The sequence below is a fragment of the Pelobates fuscus genome, chromosome 4 (assembly GCF_036172605.1).
Source record: "Pelobates fuscus isolate aPelFus1 chromosome 4, aPelFus1.pri, whole genome shotgun sequence".
Lineage (NCBI taxonomy): Eukaryota > Metazoa > Chordata > Amphibia > Anura > Pelobatidae > Pelobates > Pelobates fuscus.
In genome coordinates, this window is record NC_086320.1 from 162,766,060 (window position 1) to 162,786,839 (window position 20,780).

A 20,780-nucleotide genomic window follows, 5' to 3' on the forward strand; every position below is an offset into this window, starting at 1 on the left:
CCTGGGGGCCCTGTTCGTTAATTGTTGTCTCCAGAGAGCCCTTCTACACCAGACCTGTGGAGCCAGACTGAGCCCATCATCAGCCTCTTGTCCTCATCTGGTGGTAAGTAGGCAATCCAATATATTATTAGTGGCACTAATCTCACATTAAATGGATACTATAGTCATCAGAAGCACTACAGCATAATGTAGTGGTTCTGGTGTCTATAGCCTGTGCCTGTAGGCTTTTTAATGTAAACACAGTCTTTTCAGATAAAAGACACTTTGTGAAGACTGACGTTGGCCCATATGGCAGAGCATATGGGCGGGGCATTGTGATGTCACATGGTGGGCAGGACATATGGGGAGGGGGCGGCAAATTTTTTTTGACTAGGGCGGCAAAAATCCTTGCACCGGCCCTGCCCACACCACCCAAACTCTCAAATACTTTAGAGCCTGCAATTTACTGATCTAAGAGGTCACTCCCATGATAAGCAAGGATGGTGTGATGGCTAGGTATTATAACAAGGTGTTAGTATCTTAAACTCAATCCCAGCATCAGAATTTGATGAAACATAGCTCAACTTTGCCTAATACAACATAAAATAAAAGATGAGCCCAGAATAAAAAATAAACAAAGCAAAAAACCACTAGAGCCCCACAGAGTGCAGAGCCCCAAGACACCATGCGACCTAGGATATGATTGCAGAGAGCTTGCAATTCTAAAATGCCCCTCATCTCCCTCTAACTCCCAGCAAGTCTGTTTTGACTAATGGCAAAGACCCAGCATGTCAACAAATACAGCTAGCTCAACTCGACCAGCCTCATGGTGTTGTACAAGCATCCTCGGATCCGGCCCTTCAGTGAGCCGTATTTGGTATCCCCGAATGGGCCCTGGTGGCATTCCCGTTGCCGGCGGATAGCCCTCCTGGGTGTAGGGCTGCAATGAGGTGTTCCTCTCCGTAGGTCTCGATGCCTGGGTAAGCAGCTGCGAGGTCAATCTCGGGTGCCAGGTGATCCCTTCACGTTAGGGCTACAGGCTGAACATTGTTGCTGGGTTTGGAGGGGCCTCTGCGGCAGCCATCTTAGGTTTGAGTCGCTGGTGCACTTACAGCAGGCCTGCCGAGTATAGGTCGTTGGACTGACTCTGGGCCCTCCAGTGGGGACCAGGATAACCCCCACCAGTCCAAAGGCGGGGGAACGGGACCAGCAAGATGGTAGAAGCCGTTATGCAGCAAGTGAGCAGATGAGTAAATCAGTGGGCGTGTACTTCACTCCTCTCTCCGCCCTTGTAGGCCGCAGTTTCGATTCCTCCTTGGGGGCTAAAAACTCTTGATCTTGGGCCCCCCAGTAGCTGTCTGCATCGTAGACTTCAGGATCCTGGCTCAAGGTAAGTGGAACAGTGTGATAGTCGTCGAATAGAGGCCAGAACCTTCAGGACCACTTCTGAAATGCAGCCATCCACCATGGCGGCCCAGCCCCGCCCGAGCCTCATTTTTTAAAATAGAAATATGCAAGCTAGGAGAACATGTCTAGTAGCTATGAGCAAGCAAGTCGGCCCAGTTCAGTAGAAATACTGGAAACATTAGGCAACTTATGGTAGTACCAAGAGTAACTTGCATGGTAAAAATAAAAGTAGTAAGAGGGTAATCACTTAGAGACCCCACTCACTTTCACATTATGGTACTGCACAAGGTATACCTTATATAAAACGCTAAAGAGGCTTAGTGGTAATGAGTAAATAAAAACGCTGCTGAATAAGCTATAGCTCCATATGATAACGGCCAAAAACACAATTCCCTGAATACCTGGTATACTGCTGCTTAAATTATAAAAATAAACTATACCAAAAACTAAAGTAAAGCATAAAATGATGTAACTAGAGCATGTAAATGGGAGAATAGTCTGCAAGCCTAGTAGAACTAGCTATGACCCTAGTAGCGTCAGGCAGCCCCTAGGTTTGGAAACACATAAAGGCAGTCAGTAGGTGCTGTAAGACAGGGGCTAGACATGGCATCCCTCCAGCCCCTGGCTAGAAAGAGGGCCACAAAGAAAAAAGGGGAGCGACCCCCTAAGGGGTCTAGAGTATGTAAAGTGAATTTAATAGGGGGTAACCATAGAAATAGAATACATAAAACAAAGAAATGATCAATGGACATAAAATCCAGAGGACAAAGTAAAGTCCCTATATGAATATAATGTAATTAAAACTACATTTATTTATATACAGGTGATACACGAAAAATTTGAATATTGTGCAAAAGTTCATTTATTTCAGTAACGCAATGTAAAAGGGGAAACTAATATATGAGATAGATGCATTACATGCAAAGCAAGATAGTTCAAGCCGTGATTTGTCATAAGTGCGATGATTATGGCTTACAGCTCATGAAAACGCCAAATCCACAATCTCAGTAAATTAGAATATTACATGCAATCAATAAAACAAGGAGTGTACATAGCACAATTTCGGACCTCTGAAAAGTATAAGCATGCATATGGACTCAGTACTTTGTTTGGGCAACTTTTGCAGCAATTACTGCCTCAATACGGCCTGGCATGGAAGCTATCAGCCTGTGGCACAATAGCGGCTTTCAGCTCTTCTGCATTTTTCGGTCTCATGTCTCATCTTTCTCTTGGCAATGCCCCATAGATTCTCTATGGGGTTCAGGTCAGGCGAGTTTGCTGGCCAATCAAGCACAGTAATCCCATGGTCATTGAACCAGGATTTGGTGCTTTTGGCAGTGTGGGCTGGAAAATGAAGTCAGCATCCCCATAAAGCTTGTCTGCGGAAGGAAGAATTAAGTGCTCCAAAATCTTCTGGTAGATGGCTGTGTTGACCCTGGACGTAACGAAGCACAGTGGACCAACACCAGTAGATGACATGGCAACACAGACTGTGGAAACTTCACACTGGACTTCAAGCATCTTGCAGTGTGTACCTCCCATTCTTCCTCCAGACTCTGGGTCCTTGGTTTCCAAATGAGATGCAAAAGTTGCTCTCATCAGAAAAGAGGACTTTGGACCACTGAGCGACAGACCAGCTCTGTTTATCTTTAGCCCAGGTAAGACGCTTCTGACGTTGTTTGTTGTTCAGGAGCGGCTTGACAAGAGGAATACTACTCTGAAGGCCATGTCCAGGATCAGTCTGTGTGTGGTGGCTCTTGATGCACTGACTCCTGCCTCAGTCCACTCCTTGTGAAAGTCCCCAACACTTTTGAATGGCCTTTTCCTGACAATCCTCTCCAGGCTGCGGTCATCCCTGCTGCTTATGCACCTTTTTCTTCCACACTTTTCCCTTCCACATAACTTTCTATTAATGTGCTTTGATACAGCACTTTGGGAACATCCAACTTCCTTCGCAATTACCTTTTGAGGCTTTCCCTCCTTATGATGGTTTTCTGCACAACTGTCAGGTCAGCAGTCTTCCCCATGATTGTGATTCCTACTGAAACAGACTGAGAGACCATATAAAGGCTCAGAAACCCATTGCAGGTGTTATGGATTACTTAGCTGATTAGAGTGGGACACTGAGCGGAGAATATTGCACCTTTTCACAATATTCTAATTTACTGAGATTGTGGATTTGGGGATTTCATGAGCTGTAAGCCATAATCATCGCACTTATGACAAATCACGGCTTGAACTACCTTGCTTTGCATGTAATGCATCTATCTCATATATTAGTTTCCCCTTTTACGCTGCATTACTGAAATAAATGAACTTTTGCACGATATTCACATTTTTCGAGTATCACCTGTACGTTTAACCCCTTAAGGACACATGACATGAAAAAAACACACAAAAAAGCAAACTTATAAACACAAAATAAAGGGGAACTCATAACCTCTAAGTAAGAAATGGGGTAGAAGGGGTTAAGAAGCAATGGAGTCTGCTTGTTAAAGGAATGATAAGATAAAGACAATTATGAATCCTAATCGTGTATAGGTTACAAGGTAGTTGTGGTGAGTAAAAAATATACTCAGAGAGTTTGAACAATATAATACCTATAGGATAGTACAGCAAGGAAATATATACATATGTAGCAGCTAGATCCTATAACCTAAGGATAGCAGAGGGATAATGTCTGTGGAAAACATTATATAGCTAAGCTTTCATTGAACTTGAATCATTGAACACTGAATCGACTTCAAGGTTGCGGTCTGAAAAAATAATATTGTAATGAAGGCAAAAAGACGTTTGGCACTCCATAAACATTACATGGTAAGGGATGAGAAAAAGGCTAAAGAACTAGGTTTCAACACCAAAGAACACCATTGTCTGCAAGACCTTGTATCCCTCCTAGAAAGTAATGAAGAGGGTACCCCCAAACCCTACACGGGTCTTAAGCCCAAAAGCAATTTTACCCCGTACTTCTGTGATTTTAGGAATATAGATTTATTTGTAGAATCCACTTCCAACATCATCCAGAAGATCAACACAGAGTCATTACCAATGAGACCTAGAGGTAATCTCACTAGAGGTGAATGGAGGGCCCTGTGTGACCTGCGTGACAGTGAGGATGTCACCTACCTTGTAACCTATCAACGATTAGGATTCATAATTGTCTCTATCTTATCATTCTTTTAACAAGCAGCCTCCATTGCTCCTTAAACCCTTCTACCTAATTTCTTACTTAGAGCTTATGAGTTCCCCATTATTTTGTGTTTATACGTTTCCTTTTTTTACTGCTTTTTTTTTGTCTTTTTGGTTCAATTACTGTTCCTTTTTAAACATATATAAATACATTTAGTTTTAATTACATTATTTTCATATAGGGACATTACTTTGTCCTCTGGATTTTATGTCCATTGGTCATTTCTTTATGTTTTATGTAGAGAGAGGGCCAGCATCTCAGAACCACGAACTCCAAGTCCTTCTCTGTCACAATATGAGGAAAGTTCTGAGTGGTCTTTTGCTGCCTGCAGTGATGGATCTTGCCTCTCAGTGGTCGATGAGGTGAGAGATTATCCCTGTCGGCTCTCAGCCCAGGCAGGGCAGGTTTGGGAGAAAATCATTTGCGAGGATGTTGTGCCCGAAGAAGGCTCACATTCCCCTCTCCCTAATCATCTCGTTCTCCATTCCAGCTCAGAGCATGTGCTGCTGTGACAGAATGGTTTTCCTCATTTGGTTCGAGGGGGAGGCCATTTGTACTTTACTCTGCCAAGGAATGACTTCTCGAAGTCCTACTTAAGATATGCAGGTGATGCATAACAGTAATTTTTGTATATACATGTGAGAAGTTTTATCATGTTTAGTCTCATCACAGTTTTTTGGTAACTAGCTTTTGAAGTCAGAAGTACTTCAACTTTCAGATCAATACTGGCACCATGCAGATGAGACCCACAAGGTCACAATATAGATAGTAAAAGACACCACATTTCCAAGTATATTATTTTACACATTGATATATTTTCCGACCGTTCCAATGTTTTTTGGATAAGTAAAAATAGTATAACTGTAAACATTTCCTCTGGTCCAGATAAAAACGAAGAGCATAGAAAAGAGAGGAAGAGAGAGTGGTGGGTAAAGAGAGAAAAGTGAGAAATAAAAAGATCCGAGGGGAGAGAGAACGCCGGAACCATTTGTTGTAAATTCCATGGAAAGTCTCCCAAAGAAGACAAGTTTTGTTGAAATAGGGTAGAGTGTACCTAACATGGACTGTGAGCTTGTCCATAGTTATCCATGATCCTAAGTATTATTAATTCTAGTAAGGTGGTCTCCGTTTTGAGACAGGATTGCACCAATGTCCTTCTCACTGCCAGTATTAAATTTTACGGAGCAGTTTTTGCGCAGTTGAAGTGATTCCTTCCATATGTTTAGATATCAAATATATCCATGGATCTAATCCCACACACGTCTGCTAAATATTTCTGACAAGAGATCCCGGGCTACCCTGGGACAAAACCACCACATATTTCCATATGTTTCACGGTTAGTTTTTTGATCACTGATGATTTTGGATCATAGCCCATTAGAAATGTCCCGAACAGGCGAACATAGCTTGTAACATATGCGATTTTCGCCATGCATCCAATTCGTTATCATTGAGTAAACTTTGACCCTGTACCTCACAGTCAGCAGACACATTCCAGCCAATCAGCAGCAGACCCTCCCTCCCAGACCCTCCCACCTCCTGGACAGCATCCATTTTAGATTCATTCGGAAGCTGCATACATTTTTTTTTTATTTATTTATTCTTTATTTTTGTAGTGCATGGAGGTATAACAAATGAGCATTTGGTACCCCAACGGCATTCCTCATGCTTTTCAAGTAACAATTGTAACAATAGGGTATATGTTAATACATGCACATTTTATATGTTAAATTATTATTAGGTTTGTCAGTCAGATTCAACAACTTGGTAGTGTTTAGACAGGCTTAGACAATTTAAGAACATCTTTGAATTTAAACAGGCTTAAGCTTACGTCATAGTGAGTACGTTATATTAAGCAGTGCGTGAGTATATAAATCTACATACTGAGAACCAGGGTGAGGCTATGTCTGAGGTGGTTAACTATGATTGGCCCTGGCATGTTTGTTAGTCTGGCCTGCATGGTTGTCTGGCAGGAATAAAAGTAGCATGTTTCAACTATATTAGTAGTTAGACTAGTTTGCACTAAAACATGGAAGACATCCTAGTATGAATCGTGATCAACCGCTCTCAGAGACTATGCATTGCGACATGTATATGATGTGGAAAGGTTAACTGTTATGACTGTCTATAGACGAAGTGGCTTTAGCTGCACCTTAAGGATCACCAGTCCGTGGGTGCTGTATCTCTGCGACTGCTATTCAGGAGCCATAGATTGCCGAGTATTGTTGCCAATGCTATTCAGGAGCCATAGATTTCCGGGTATTGTTGCCAATGCTATTCAGGAGCCATAGATTGCCGGGTATTGTTGCCAATGCTATTTGGTGGGTGAGTCCTGTAGCCTCCTGGTGGGTTAGAGTCCATAAAGCCTGGTGCTGGCCCTCCAAAGTCATCCTATGCCCGTTCAAGGCCTGGGTCTGAGGCTGGCGCATGGAGCAGCACTGCAGTGCTTGGTAAGGATGCCGGTCCGGTCTCGTACCTGCAGAAGGGGCTGTAGCATCCTGTGAGGGGTTTGTTGTCCAACAGGGCTCTGGGTCAGCCCTGGTGTTTCCGGCTGCTGGGCCCGGTCGGCCCGTCTCGCGGGTCTGGTCCGGTGCCTCTAGTCTCTCCGCGTGTACCTCAGAGGCCTTTTTATCATGGGCTTGGGAGCTCGTCTCCTCTGGTGGCGAGGGGTTCACTTGCGGCGTGTGCGGTACATCGGGGTGGGCCCTTTGTGGTCGTGGTGCTGTGATTCCATTTGGCCATAGAATAATGCCCAGTTTTCAGAGGCCACGTACCCTGAACTCGAAAAGTTTTGAGGACATAGTTGACTGGCTAACACAGGACACCCAATCTTCTACAGCTTCCGCTCGGGAACCTTGACCTTGACCTTTTTTTGTGTGTCTGCCTCTTACAACAACGATGCCATTTGCAACCTGTGCCAAAAGAAACTGAGTCGTGGGAAGTCCAACACCCACCTAGGTACAACTGCTTTGCGAAGGCACATGATCGCACATCACGAACGCCTATGGGATCAACACATGAGTACAAGCAGCACACAAACTCAAATCCGCCATCCTCCTCCTGGTCCAGCATCTTCAGCCACATTAACCACTGCTGTCCTCCTTGCCCCCTCTCAACCATCCGCCCCTCCGTCTCTCGCCATTGGCGGAAATTCGCGTTCGCCGTTCGCGAACGGAAAATGTTATGTTCGCGACATCTCTATAGCCCATTCTTTGGTTTTAAAAAATCTGCGTTTAAAACATTTTTAAGTACACTGCAGTATGAAATCCGAAACACAATGCCAGTCTGTGCTCATTTGCATGTGAAGCTGTGAAGTCTGGGAAAGTTGTGGAAACTTGAATTTCACACTTCAAAGTCCAACTTCAGATATGCAGGTGATGCATAACAGTAATTTGCATATTTTTTTAAAAACACCAAGATCATTTCCATCTGAGCAATTTTCTTAAAATTGAAGAAATCAATTTGTTTACAGTTAGTAGGTCTTACCAGAAATTTATTCTTTAGGTCTTTGGTAAACATTTCAAAAGCTGTGATTACACTGGCTTCTCCAAAATCCTGCTCATGAATGTCTGAGTCCATTGAATCATCTTCAATATCTGCTGGCACTGGAACTAGTAAAGCACAAACCAAACAGATGTGAAATAGTCCAGGAAAGACGTGGATGTAGAATAGTCTTAAAACAGATTTGCAGTTGAGACACTTAAAGAAGCTTAAATCTGTACCAAGTAAAGTGGGGGATGTAGGGAAGCAGGGGTTAACAATTAAAGTCCTTGTGTGGAATCCAATGGAGCCAATATAAGGGAGAAAACAAAATAGGACCAATATTTTGTTTTCTCCCTTATATTGGCTCCATTGGATTCCACACAAGGACTTTAATTGTTAAGCGCTGCTTCCCTACATACCCCGCTTTACTTGCATCAACGACCAGAAAGAAGAGACTCTGGTTTGGGAAAGTTTTAGCTGCTGTACACATAAGGAACAAGCGCCAGAAATCTCACTTGCTGCTATATCTTAAATCTGTCCCAGTTACTTTAACTGGTACAGATTAAATGTGTGTGACAAAATCTCCAGTATGTGTGTGACAAAATCTCCAGTATGTGTGTGACAAAATCTCCAGTATGTAAGACAATTTTTAATGTTGCTGATTTGACTAAATCAAAAAACTCAAACAAATATCTAATCAAACAGTACTAGCATTCAGTATTGTTTAGAAATTAGATATAGCGGACTTAAGGAAACACTGCTTAGTTCAATGCAGAGAGCTCCCTACTCTCATATAAGAGGTGACTGGCCCATAGCAGACCCCCATTTGTCACAGCCATATTGACTTTGTGGGATAGTCCCAGATTTAAGGTCTTTACTTTGTTCCCTGTTGTCCCATTTTTGGAGACACCAGGCAACAGTCACCAAACAGTGCAGATTGAGCTCATTATTAGATGCACTTTGGGCACCTTGAAACAGTCTGTTCTGCATGGTCTGTCCTCAGTGGGCTGCTTAATTGGCAGGCTGCCTGGTGTGCATTCACACCAGGCTGACCTGCCATAAATTTGAGTGATTTGGGCGGAGCCAGTGACAGGATGACATCTTGAAACTTGGTTAAGTAACCTCTTTATTTTAGAGGAAAGGGGTGGCAGTGACAGATATATTGGACTACATAGCCTATAATGCTCTTTCAGCCAAAATGCTGGCAAAGCATCAGGGGAGATGTAGTCCAATATATCTGGAGTGACAAAGGTTGCCTATCCCTGTGTGTAGTGCATGAGTTTAGCTTTGCCTGGATCTTTTTGTCTTGTTGCCCATCATTTGTTTGGTGTATTTGTTTTGCTGTTTTCAGCACTGTGTCAGGTTCTGTAAAATTCTGAGCAAAGCAGCTGCTGTCGAAACCTGTTGCACAAATGATTAGCTCTCTTTGGAACTCAGCTAATCATTCATGCATACATTTTCCTCATGTGCCAGATTACATAGAGATCTAATCTCCAGCTTCTTTGAGAATTCTAGATACTACTTATTCCATACTCACTAAATTCAACATGATAAATGTAAACAAAACACATTGAACTTACCAGCTTTCTTCTCGCTGGACTTGAAAAGCTTCTTTGGCTTCAAATCAAAATTTTCACTGCCTTTATTTGCATCATGGCTCAATCTTCTCCTTTTCAAATACTCAACTACTAGAAAGTAAAATATGGCTCGCTTAAGTTTCTCCTCAAAAACATGCTGTGAAGATAACCAGCAGTGAAGCTACATATAATTGTACGGTTACATCTTTGTAATTTTTATCAAATGATCATACATAAATATGACTTTCTAATCCCAAATATAATGCACGGTTTATCACCCTTGTCATTAAAAGAGAAAAAAAAAACCAACACTTTAGAATAAAATCACAATTCAAAACTGTTAAAAAATATATATATTATATTATATATATATATATATATATATATATATATATATATATTAATAATAATAATAATAAAAATTAAAAGTTTTATTCAACACTTTTTGGGAGGGAGGGAGGGAGAAATGCATTTCAGTTAGAGTCGTGAGCAAACAAAATGTTATGCAAGATTATGACTGTCCCAAATCTTATTACTGCACATATACCATTCCCAGATAAAAACCTGCAGTTTTAATGGAGAAATGTAATTACCAAGGTCTTCCATGAGTATTGTACACAATCAAAATGTGTGGGTGTGAATGGCAAAAATGCCAAAACACAAATTATATAAAGATAAGCTGTATAATAGGAAAATCTAGTATTTTTTGTTTCTATACCTCCAGGGTCCTTCATCTCCACACTGCCACGATCATTAAGTGCACTCCGTAAACAATACTGGTACAAAAATAAATAAAAAGAAAAGAAAAATTATTATAATTGCTAAACAAGTTGAATGGCTAAGGATAAGGCAACATCTTAAACTGATCTAAGAAAATAGAATTGAACAATTAACTTTAACTAAATAGTGTTCTAGTTTAACAGTAACTAGTTTTCTAGTCTAGTCGGTGCATTTAAATGAACACAACCTTTTGAACATGTTTTTCATAACTAAAATAAAGCGTCAGTTAAGACATACAGAAGGTATATTTAATAAATGAGGATATGTGAAGCAAAGTCTCTGGAATTATTGTTTAATTCAGTGAAAGAGGAACACTCACTACAATTTTTGCACTACCTATTATCTGACTAAAAGGATACCTATGGGTATGTTATGTATTGAGGTTTATGCAGTCCACCTTCCAGTAGATGGCAGCATAGTGAAGTTATGCACTTGTTCTGTTGTGTTTAGTCTCTTTGGTGTTATGTCATTATGTGTGTGTACTGAAGTAAAGAGAAGTTCTGTTTTACTACAATGTCTGAGAGCCATTTGTAAATATATAACATGCTAATACACTAAACTGGCGACGAGGATGGGATTCCAATAAATGGACACTGCAGAATATATATAAAGGAAATGAAATCAGCCTCAGTGAGGAAGTAAAACTTTTTTTTTGAATACTTTATTCTACAAATATTTCCAGCATGGCTTCTCTGGGACACATGGAGGAATTTGATCTGGCTAATCCAGCCTCATGGGACTCATATGCTGACAGGTTAGTGTTTTTCCTGGAAGCTAATAAGGTGGTGGATGCTATTCAGAAGAGAGCTGTGTTACTGAGTGTTATTGGGTCCAAAACATTTGATATTGTCCGCTCACTGATATCTCCTGCTAAACCACAAGACTACTCATTTGAAGAAATACTGGCACTGTTAAAACATCATTTAGCACCCACCCCATCTGAAACAGTGAGGAGTTTCCATTTCAATAGACGAAATCAGAAACCAGGTGAAAGCATTGCAGCATACATTGCAGAACTGCGCCGGCTGTCTGAAAATTGCAATTTTGGTACCAGCTTAGAATCCTTGTTAAGGGACAGGCTTGTGTGTGGGGTGCAAGATGAAGCACTGCAGAGGAGACTGCTTGCAAGACAGAATTTAACTTTTATTATTGCACAAGAGGAAGCGCTTGCAAATGAGGCTGCATATGTCCATTCAAAAGAGATACAATCCTCCTCCTCCTCCAGCAAAGAAATAAATCTAGTGAAGAAGACTGATGTTAAATCAATACACTGTTCACCACACACTGATGTCACAGCTCCATTTAAAGGAACTTGTTATAGTTGCGGTGGAAAACACAGGCGTAATACATGTCGTTTTCGAAATGCAGTTTGCCACACATGTAAACGTACAGGTCACATACAGACAGTTTGCCAAAGTCAAGCCAGTGGAATTCAGACCAAATATAAGAATGTGAATAAAATACAAACCACAGCGCACTCTTTTAATACTCCACAAACCGTTTCAGATAGTGAAATGACTACAGGTGTTTACTCAAATGACTATGTGAATAAAGTGGAAAATTCACCATCAGGACTGAAGGTTTACACTGAAATTGTGCTTCAAGATGTTCCGTGCAAAATGGAAGTAGATTCTGGGTGCGCATATTCTTTGATTTCAGAAGAGACATTTACATTGTTATGGCCTCATAATTCTCCTTCAATAGTACCTTGTGATATTCATCTCGTGGACTACAACAAACAGGCTGTGGATGTTAAAGGGGCTTGTTTTATACCAGTAAAATATGATAAATTTAGTGCAGTTTTTGAAGAAGGTTTTGGCATGTTTAAAGGCCCTCCTGTTTATTTTGTATTAGATTCAAAAGTACCCCCAATTCGTATGAAGCCTCGCAAAATTGCATTAGCTCTCAGACCAAAAATAGATGCTGAGATTACACGTCTTGTGGAACAAGGCATACTTGAACCCATAACACACCCAAAGTGGTGTACACCCATAGTTCCGGTCATGAAACCAAATGGGGATGTCAGAATCTGTGCTGACTACAAATGTACAATAAATAAAGCGTTGCAAGAGCATCCCTATCAAATTCCAGCTGTTAATCAAATTCTTACTACTTTGGCAAAAGGAAAAGTATTTGCCAAGTTGGATATGGCTCAAGCCTACCAGCAGTTACCTGTGGATGATGAGGCTGCTGATGCACAAACGATAACACACAAAGGAGCTTTCCGAGCAAGACGTTTGCAGTTTGGAGTTTCCATTGCTCCTGGCATATTCCAGAATTTAATGGAGGACATCTTATCTGGACTTCCAGGTGTAGTGCCTTATTTTGATGACGTTCTTATTGGAGCAGATTCTATACAATCATTGGCTGCACAGCTGCAACTTGTTTTACAACATTTTCTTGATGCTGGTCTAAAACTTAAAAAAGAAAAGTGTGTTTTTGGTGTAAGCAGCGTAGATTTCCTTGGTTACCGAGTTGACGCACAGGGCATTCATCCAACTGATTCTAAGGTTGAAGCTATCCATAGAGCTCCGGTTCCAACAAACAAACAAGAACTGCAAGCTTTCCTAGGGTTGCTTAATTTTTACCATTCTTTTCTGCCTGATAAAGCCACTGTTGCTGAACCTCTGCATCGTCTACTAGATAAAGATGCTCCATGGAAGTGGACTGACGTTCATACTACTGCTTTCAGCGCTGCTAAAAAACTGTTGTCTTCTGACAGTTTGCTTGTACACTATGATTTGGAGAAACCGCTCAACCTCACCTGCGATGCTTCTCCGTATGGCATAGGGGCTGTATTAAGCCACACTTTGAGAAATGGGGTTGAGGCTCCTATTGCGTTTTATTCACGGACTTTATCTACTACAGAGAGGAATTACGCCCAAATTGACAAGGAGGCTTTAGCTATTGTGTCCGGTGTAAAAAAGTTTCATGACTATTTGTATGGGCGGAGGTTTACTATTATAACAGATCATAAACCTTTACTGGGTCTGTTCACCAGCAATACTCCCACTCCTCAAATAATTTCACCACGCATGCTCAGGTGGTCCCTTCTGCTGAATGCCTATGATTGTGAGTTCAAGTATCGTCCTGGCAAGGATATCACACATGCTGATGGATTAAGCCGATTACCTTTGCCTTCTCCTGACTTCCTTGTTCCTCCTATGTCTGAGGTCCTCATGTTGGAATCCATTCCAAACCCTCCGTTACATGCAAGTGACATTGCTTATATGTCTGCCAAGGATCCTTTGCTGTCCCGTGTGCTCAACTGGGTTTGGAGGGGGTGGCCAAAATCAAAAGTGGAAGACAAGTTCAAACCATTTGTAGTGCGCCAACATGAACTATCTGCCTATAAAGGGTGCTTATTATGGGGAAACAGAGTGGTAATTCCAAATGCAGGACAAGCTCGAGTATTGCATGCTCTTCATGAAGGACATCCTGGAATAGTTCGCATGAAAGCTTTAGCCAGAAGTTATGTTTGGTGGCCTAAAATGGATGAAGTTATTGAAAAGTGGGTGAAGAACTGTGTACCATGCCAATCTACTCGTCATGCTCCACCTAAAGCCTCAGTACATCCTTGGGAAGTGACTAGGTCACCTTGGTCCCGTTTACATATAGATTTTGCTGGCCCTTTTCACGGACAGATGTTTTTTTTAGTTGTTGACTCCTTTTCAAAATGGTTAGAAGTTGTTCCAGTTACATCTGCTACCTCAGTCACAGTCATAAAGATTCTAAGGAGGTGGTTTGCTACACATGGGTTGCCAGATACAATTGTGTCTGATAATGGAACACAATTTACCTCATCAGAATTCAAAATGTTCATGGCAAGTAATCTTATTCGACATGTTACTATTGCACCATTTCACCCATCATCAAATGGTCAAGCTGAGCGTATGGTTCAGACTACCAAAGACTCATTAAAGAGAATTATTGAAGGAGATTGGAATCGTAGACTTGCAAATTTCCTTCTGCAACAACATGTGACACCTTGCTCAAGCACCGGTAGTAGTCCAGCAGAGCTCCTTATGAACCGGCGTCTTAAAACTTGTTTGGATCGTTTACATCCTGATTTGACAACTGAGTTACAAGAGAAGCAAGAATTGCAATTCAATAAGAACTATAATGCTTCTACTGTCAGAGTATTTGCACCTGACAGTGATGTCTATGTCAGGAACTATGTTTCTGGACCTAAATGGATACCTGCAAAAGTACTTATGGCCACAGGACCTTTGTCATACAAAGTACGAATTCCTGATGGTAGAATATTACGAAGGCATGTCGATCAGATTCGGGAACGGAGTGATGAGATTGTGCCTGCTGCCGGTCCCAGTCATACTGGGTTTTCTGTGATACCAAATGATGTGGAACCACTGGATGATACAGGTCTCAGTTCTCCAGGAGTTGTTATTGAAGAACCAGTTCTGTGTGGTCCATCTGACAGAGCACAGGAAGAAGGGATGGGCACAACTGAAGGTCCAGGTGAAGCAGTTCCAAACACGGTTTTGGGGCGCCCAAGACGAAATATTAAACCTCCCAGTGATCTCAAAGACTTTGAGGTCTAGGGGGGAGGAGTGTTATGTATTGAGGTTTATGCAGTCCACCTTCCAGTAGATGGCAGCATAGTGAAGTTATGCACTTGTTCTGTTGTGTTTAGTCTCTTTGGTGTTATGTCATTATGTGTGTGTACTGAAGTAAAGAGAAGTTCTGTTTTACTACAATGTCTGAGAGCCATTTGTAAATATATAACATGCTAATACACTAAAGGTAGTTCTTTTATTAACATTTTATTTGAAAAATAAAAAATGCAGTTTACAATAGACAGAAAAAGTCAGACAAATGTTAGTACACAATTTAGATGACCTTTAGCAATTAGAACGCTGAAAACAGCTAAACAAATACACCAAACAAAGTAAGGAACACCATAGCATTTAAATAACTTGTCCCATCCACAAGTTAGTATGCATGTTTTCCGTGTCCCCAAGCAGAGCAAATCAACAAAGGCCAGAGTAGAAGTGTGGGCAGGCCTGAGGTGGGTGTTATAGAAGTGTAACACACTACACCCACCTCTTTAATGAGATTGCAGCAGGGGAATGGAGGGCCAGGTAAAGCATAACAGTTTAATACGACTAGTTAATCTTCCGGACATGCTTTGTAATCCCATCCAAAGTGTTTGTTGAGCATTCATTTACATTTTTACAATTTTTATTACATACGGTTATTAAATGAATAAGGGGTAGGGAGGGAAGGTAGAAACAGAATAAAGTCAGATCAAGAGCATGAGTTAGGATTGAGCAGATGACGTTTTGGTTTACTACCTATGTAACGGAGGCGAAATTAAAGAGTGTGAAAGAAAGGAGTCCACTGGTAAGCAAATTAGCGGAGGAACCCAAGCAAAATAGTAACAAATTAAAGTTTTCATTAAGTATTAGAAAAGTAGGCAAAAAGAGTGCAATTATGGGTAAGTATTAAGTACTAAGCGAAGTAGGGGGAAGTAATACTTGCCACTATATTATGAGATAGGCTCTATATTCTACCGTGGAAGGAATTGGTGTTGTGTAGGAAAATATGATACATATGCTCGGTTAATTGAAATAAACAAGTATTTAGGGATTGAGTACTTCCAATTGAAAACATTTTTTTTTGCAGATTTAGGGAATTAATTTTAAAGAATTTTTATTAAGCATAAATTTATCTCCAACCAAAAAAAAAGAAAAAAGTTTGCATTTTTCTGCACCATAAAATACGTCCCCTTAACCACATCCTGTGGCGAAAAGTGACGATGATCAAGAGTAAATTAAGCTAATCTTAAGCGGACCCAATTCCATTTAGTCACACACTTGAACCTAATTTGTTTAATCAACATACATGGTCTTGTTTCTAGAACCATTTATATGTATTCTTTCTGTGCTCTGTATCCATATTCTCAAGATGAACTAAAAACCCATTAAGTGCACACAAATCCCATTTCTGTTGCCTACATAATACTGATGGTGTCCCCCTATAGTCCTTCCATAAGGATGTCAGCATGATAAATGCACGTTTTTTTCCAAAGTGTGACAGCATTTTGGGGGAAGAACACTTAGATCTTGATTAGCAAGCAAACAGAGATTAGGGAGCAGTCAAATACACGAAAAAGCTCATTCATGAGATCCTTCAAGGTATGTTGGTGAAACTGAAGGAAGCCATTAAGGAACACATCTATGTAGAACCATGTCGATGCCACTGAAGGCATTATGTGTTCTTCACTATCATGCTTTGAAATAAGTGATTTGAATTAACCCTGACCTCTTATGACAAGTTAACGATTGATAACATGTGGAACCTGCTACTGTCTTGCGGTCAGTCATCCAGTACCCATTTTGTGGAATATAACCTATGGTATACAAACTTGCTTTTTTTTTTCTTCTTTCTTTCTTTCTGCTTATTAACCCCTTTTTCAATGTTCTCACCGTTTGAGACCAGTGCTGTTTTTACATTTCTGCAGTGTGTGTTTAGCTGTAACTTTCCTCTTACTCATTTACTGTACCCACACATATTATATACCGCTTTTCTTGCCATTAAATGGTCTTTCTAGAGATACCATTATTTTTATCATATAACTTTAAAAATTATAAAATATATAATATAATTTTTTTTTATAAAATATGATTTAAAAAAACAAAAACACACTTTTTCGAACTTTGACCCCAAAAATCTGTTACGCATCTACAACAGCCAAAAAACACCCATGCTAAATAGTTTCTGCATTTTGTCCTGAGTTTAGAAATACCGAATATTAACATGTTCTTAGCTTTATTTGGAAAGTTATAGGGCTTTAAGTACAAGAAGCACTTTGCTATTTCCAAACCATTTTTTTTCAAAATGAATGCAAGTTACATTGTAACACGGATATCTGTCAGGAATCCCTGAATGACCCTTCACATGTATATATTTTTTAAAAGAAGACAACCTAAGGTATTACACTTGGGGTATTTTGACTCTTTTAATGCAACCATTTCCACCAATCTATGCAACATTTTACACACATGGCAATTTAAGAATACATGTACTGAGAACTTTAAGGGTTACTGCCAAAGAACACCCCAATATGTGTTCAGCAACATCTCCTGAGTACAGCATATTATATAGTTACATAGCTGAATAGAGACTTGTGTCCATCAAGTTCAGTCTTCCTCACATATGTTTTTGCTGATGATCCAAAAGAAGGCAAAAAACCTAGTCCTTCTTGACCCCAAAATAGCAGACAGATGTCTCCTTGGATCAAGCATCTATTACCCCACTAATTAGAAATTATATCCCTGTATGTTATGTTTTTGTAAGTATTTATCCAATTGCAGTTTAAACATCTGTAAAGACTGACAAAACCACCTCTTCAGGCAAAGAATTCCATATCCTTATTGCTCTTACTGTATAAAAACCTTTTCTTTGCCTTAGATGAAATCTCCTTTCTTCCAGCCTAAATGTGGGACCTCGTGTCCTATGTATAGCCCTGTTTATGAATAGGTTTCCAGATAAAGGTTTGTACTGGCCCCGAATATATTTGTATAATGTTTTCATATCCCCTCTCATGCACCGTTTTTCCAAACTAAACAGATTAATTTTTTTTAACCTTTCTTCATAACTAAAATGCTCCATTCCTTTTATCAATTTTGTAGCTCATCTCTGGACTTTTTCTAGTGCCATAATATCTTTCTTTAGAACAGGCGCCCAAAATTGCACAGCATATTCAAGGTGTGGTCTTACCAGTGATTTATAAAGAGGCAAAATTATATTTTCATCCCGAGAATTTATGCCCCTATTTATACATGACAAAACCTTACTGGCCTTAGCAACTGCAGATTGACATTGCATATTGCTGCTTAATTTGTTGTCTATAACAATTCCCAAATCCTTCTCGTGTGTGGTTATCCCTAGTTCACTACCATTTAGGGTGTAAATTGCGTGTGCATTCTTAACCCGGAAGTGCATAACTTTACATTTCTCTACGTTAAATTTCATCTGCCATTTTAGTGCCCAGTCCCCCAATCTATCCAAATCCCTCTGCAGCAAAGCAATATCCTGCTCACATTTTATTACTTTACAACGTTTTGTGTCATCTGCAAACACAGATACATGGCGTTCAATGCCTATTTCAAGATCATTTATAAATATGTTAAATAGAAGTGGTCCCAAAACAGAACCCTGAGGGACACACTTACCACTTTTGTCCAGCCTGAAAATTTACCATTAAAGGGAAACTCCAGTGCCAGAAAAACGATCCATTTTCCTGGCACTGGAGGTACCCTCTCCCTCCCACCCCCCCAATCCCCAGTTACTGAAGGGGTGAAAACCCCTTCAGTCACTTACCTGAGGCAGCGGCGATGTCCCTCGCAGCTGTCTCCTCCTCCGCGCCGCTCCTCCTCTGTATTGCGTCGGCCGGTGGGCGAGACTGATCCCGCCCACCGGCCGAGACCTAATGCGCATGTGCGTCAATGCCGTGCATGCGCATTAGCGCTCCCCATAGGAAAGCATTGAAAAATAATTTCAATGCTTTCCTACGGGGAAATGAGCGACGCTGGAGGTCCTCATACAGCGTGAGGACGTACAGCGACGCTCTAGCACAGGTTTCCTGTGCTAGGAAGGAGGAAGTGACCTCTAGTGGCTGTCTAGTAGACAGCCACTAGAGGTGGAGTTAACCCTGCAAGGTAATTATTGCAGTTTATAAAAAAACTGCAATAATTACACTTGCAGGGTTAGGAGTAGTGGGAGTTGGCACCCAGACCACTCCAATGGGCAGAAGTGGTCTGGGTGCCTGGAGTGTCCCTTTAATGACAACTCGTTGTACTCTATCCTTAAGCCAATGTTCTACCCAAGAACAAGAATATTCATCTAGACCAATTTCTTTTAGTTTGAAGACTAACCTATTGTGAGAAACTGAATCAAATACCACCCATGTGTTGGGTTCTTTGGGGGCTAAAAGACCTTATTTGGAGGGTGCGCATTCCAGTTTTCCAACTTGGAATTTTCACAGCTAATCATCCTGCACCCATGTCCTAATGGGACATTTTTTAAGCTGGTCAATATAATTTACCCCCATCAAACAATATATTTTTGAAAAGTAGACAACCCAGGGTATTCAATATGGGGTATGTCCAGTCTGTTTTTAGTAGCCACTCAGTCACAAACACTGGCCAAAGTTAGCATTTATATTTGTTTGTGTGTTAAAAATGCAAAAAAAACATTATGAATGCTAACTTTGACCAGTGTTTGTGACTAAGTGGCTACTAAAAAAGACTGAACATACCCCATTTGCAATACCTTGGGTTGTCTTCTTTTGCAAACGGTATGCCATCATGGGGATAATTCTCATTCCTTGGCTACCATATGCTCTCAAAGGCAACATAACCAATCTGGCAATTTCAATGTGGAAAAAACGTCCTTATATTTGACCCTGTAACTTTCAAAAACACTATACATTGGAAGCAAGAAACTACCTGAATGCTCCATTTGATTACTACATGCCCTACTTTATCAGTTAAAGTGTGAGTGACCATTTGGCCATATAGTTATTTTTTAGTGACATACATAATTGCACTACGTTCTTTTTTGTTTCCCTATAGTTGGATAAACCCTATTGTGTTTTGCCTATATAAAAATACTATAAAACCTGTACATGGGGGGTACTGTTATACTCGGGAGATTTCGCTGAACACAAATATTAGTGTTTCAAAACAGTAGAAGAGTAAAACGTTCAGGCAGTCCCCCTGCTGGCAGCACTATGGACACATATTGCAGAGGGAGGTCTGTCTGGGCTTTCAGACAGTCCCCCCCATAGAAGAAGACCACCGATCGCCAGCGGGGAAATGGCAGTGATCGGTAAGTACATGGGAGAGGGAGGGGTTAATTTTAAATTAATTAATTTTTTATTTTTTCTGCACTCAGTGCCTCGACCCCTCGAGCCTTATGACTTCCAATGCTCTGCCTCACTGCCGGGCTCCACGTGGAGCAACCCGGAAATGATCGCTCCAGGGAGAGCGATCACAGGCTACTGAAACAGGTCTTTTAGACCTGACAAGACTTTTTTGCCCTAAGTGAAACAGTTCAACACTTACAAACAGCACAGGTCACAATGGCCAGACAACTTAATGTAATAGATGATAGGGCAGGAGGAAGAACATAAAAATTAGAGGGGTCCACGAGACGCTGCCACTGGAAGAACTGCCGCATTTTATTAGGCGCCTAGCGGCTGCAGTTTTGCCAGCCAAACAGGCCAAAAGTCCTTATTCGACTGAGTTTACAGAATCACAAAATCACCTCAGGCCCTACTTCGGTACCACGTGACCTCATCTTACGCTGCTGCAGAATGTCTGACAAGCTGGGACTGC

The 20,780-nt window shown here is 40.9% G+C and overlaps 1 protein-coding gene across 1 annotated transcript in view; it reads right to left on the reverse strand.

The window, feature by feature from the left end:
- SYCP2L (synaptonemal complex protein 2 like) overlaps window positions 1-20,780 on the reverse strand; it is a 139,182-nt gene that overhangs the window by 33,181 nt on the left and 85,221 nt on the right. The window contains exons 29-31 of the mRNA XM_063453060.1: window positions 10,355-10,412; window positions 9,640-9,747; window positions 8,063-8,187 (exon numbers count right to left, since the gene is read on the reverse strand). Coding sequence (XP_063309130.1) covers window positions 8,063-8,187; window positions 9,640-9,747; window positions 10,355-10,412 — 291 coding nt within the window. The remainder of the gene's footprint in view (window positions 1-8,062; window positions 8,188-9,639; window positions 9,748-10,354; window positions 10,413-20,780) is intronic.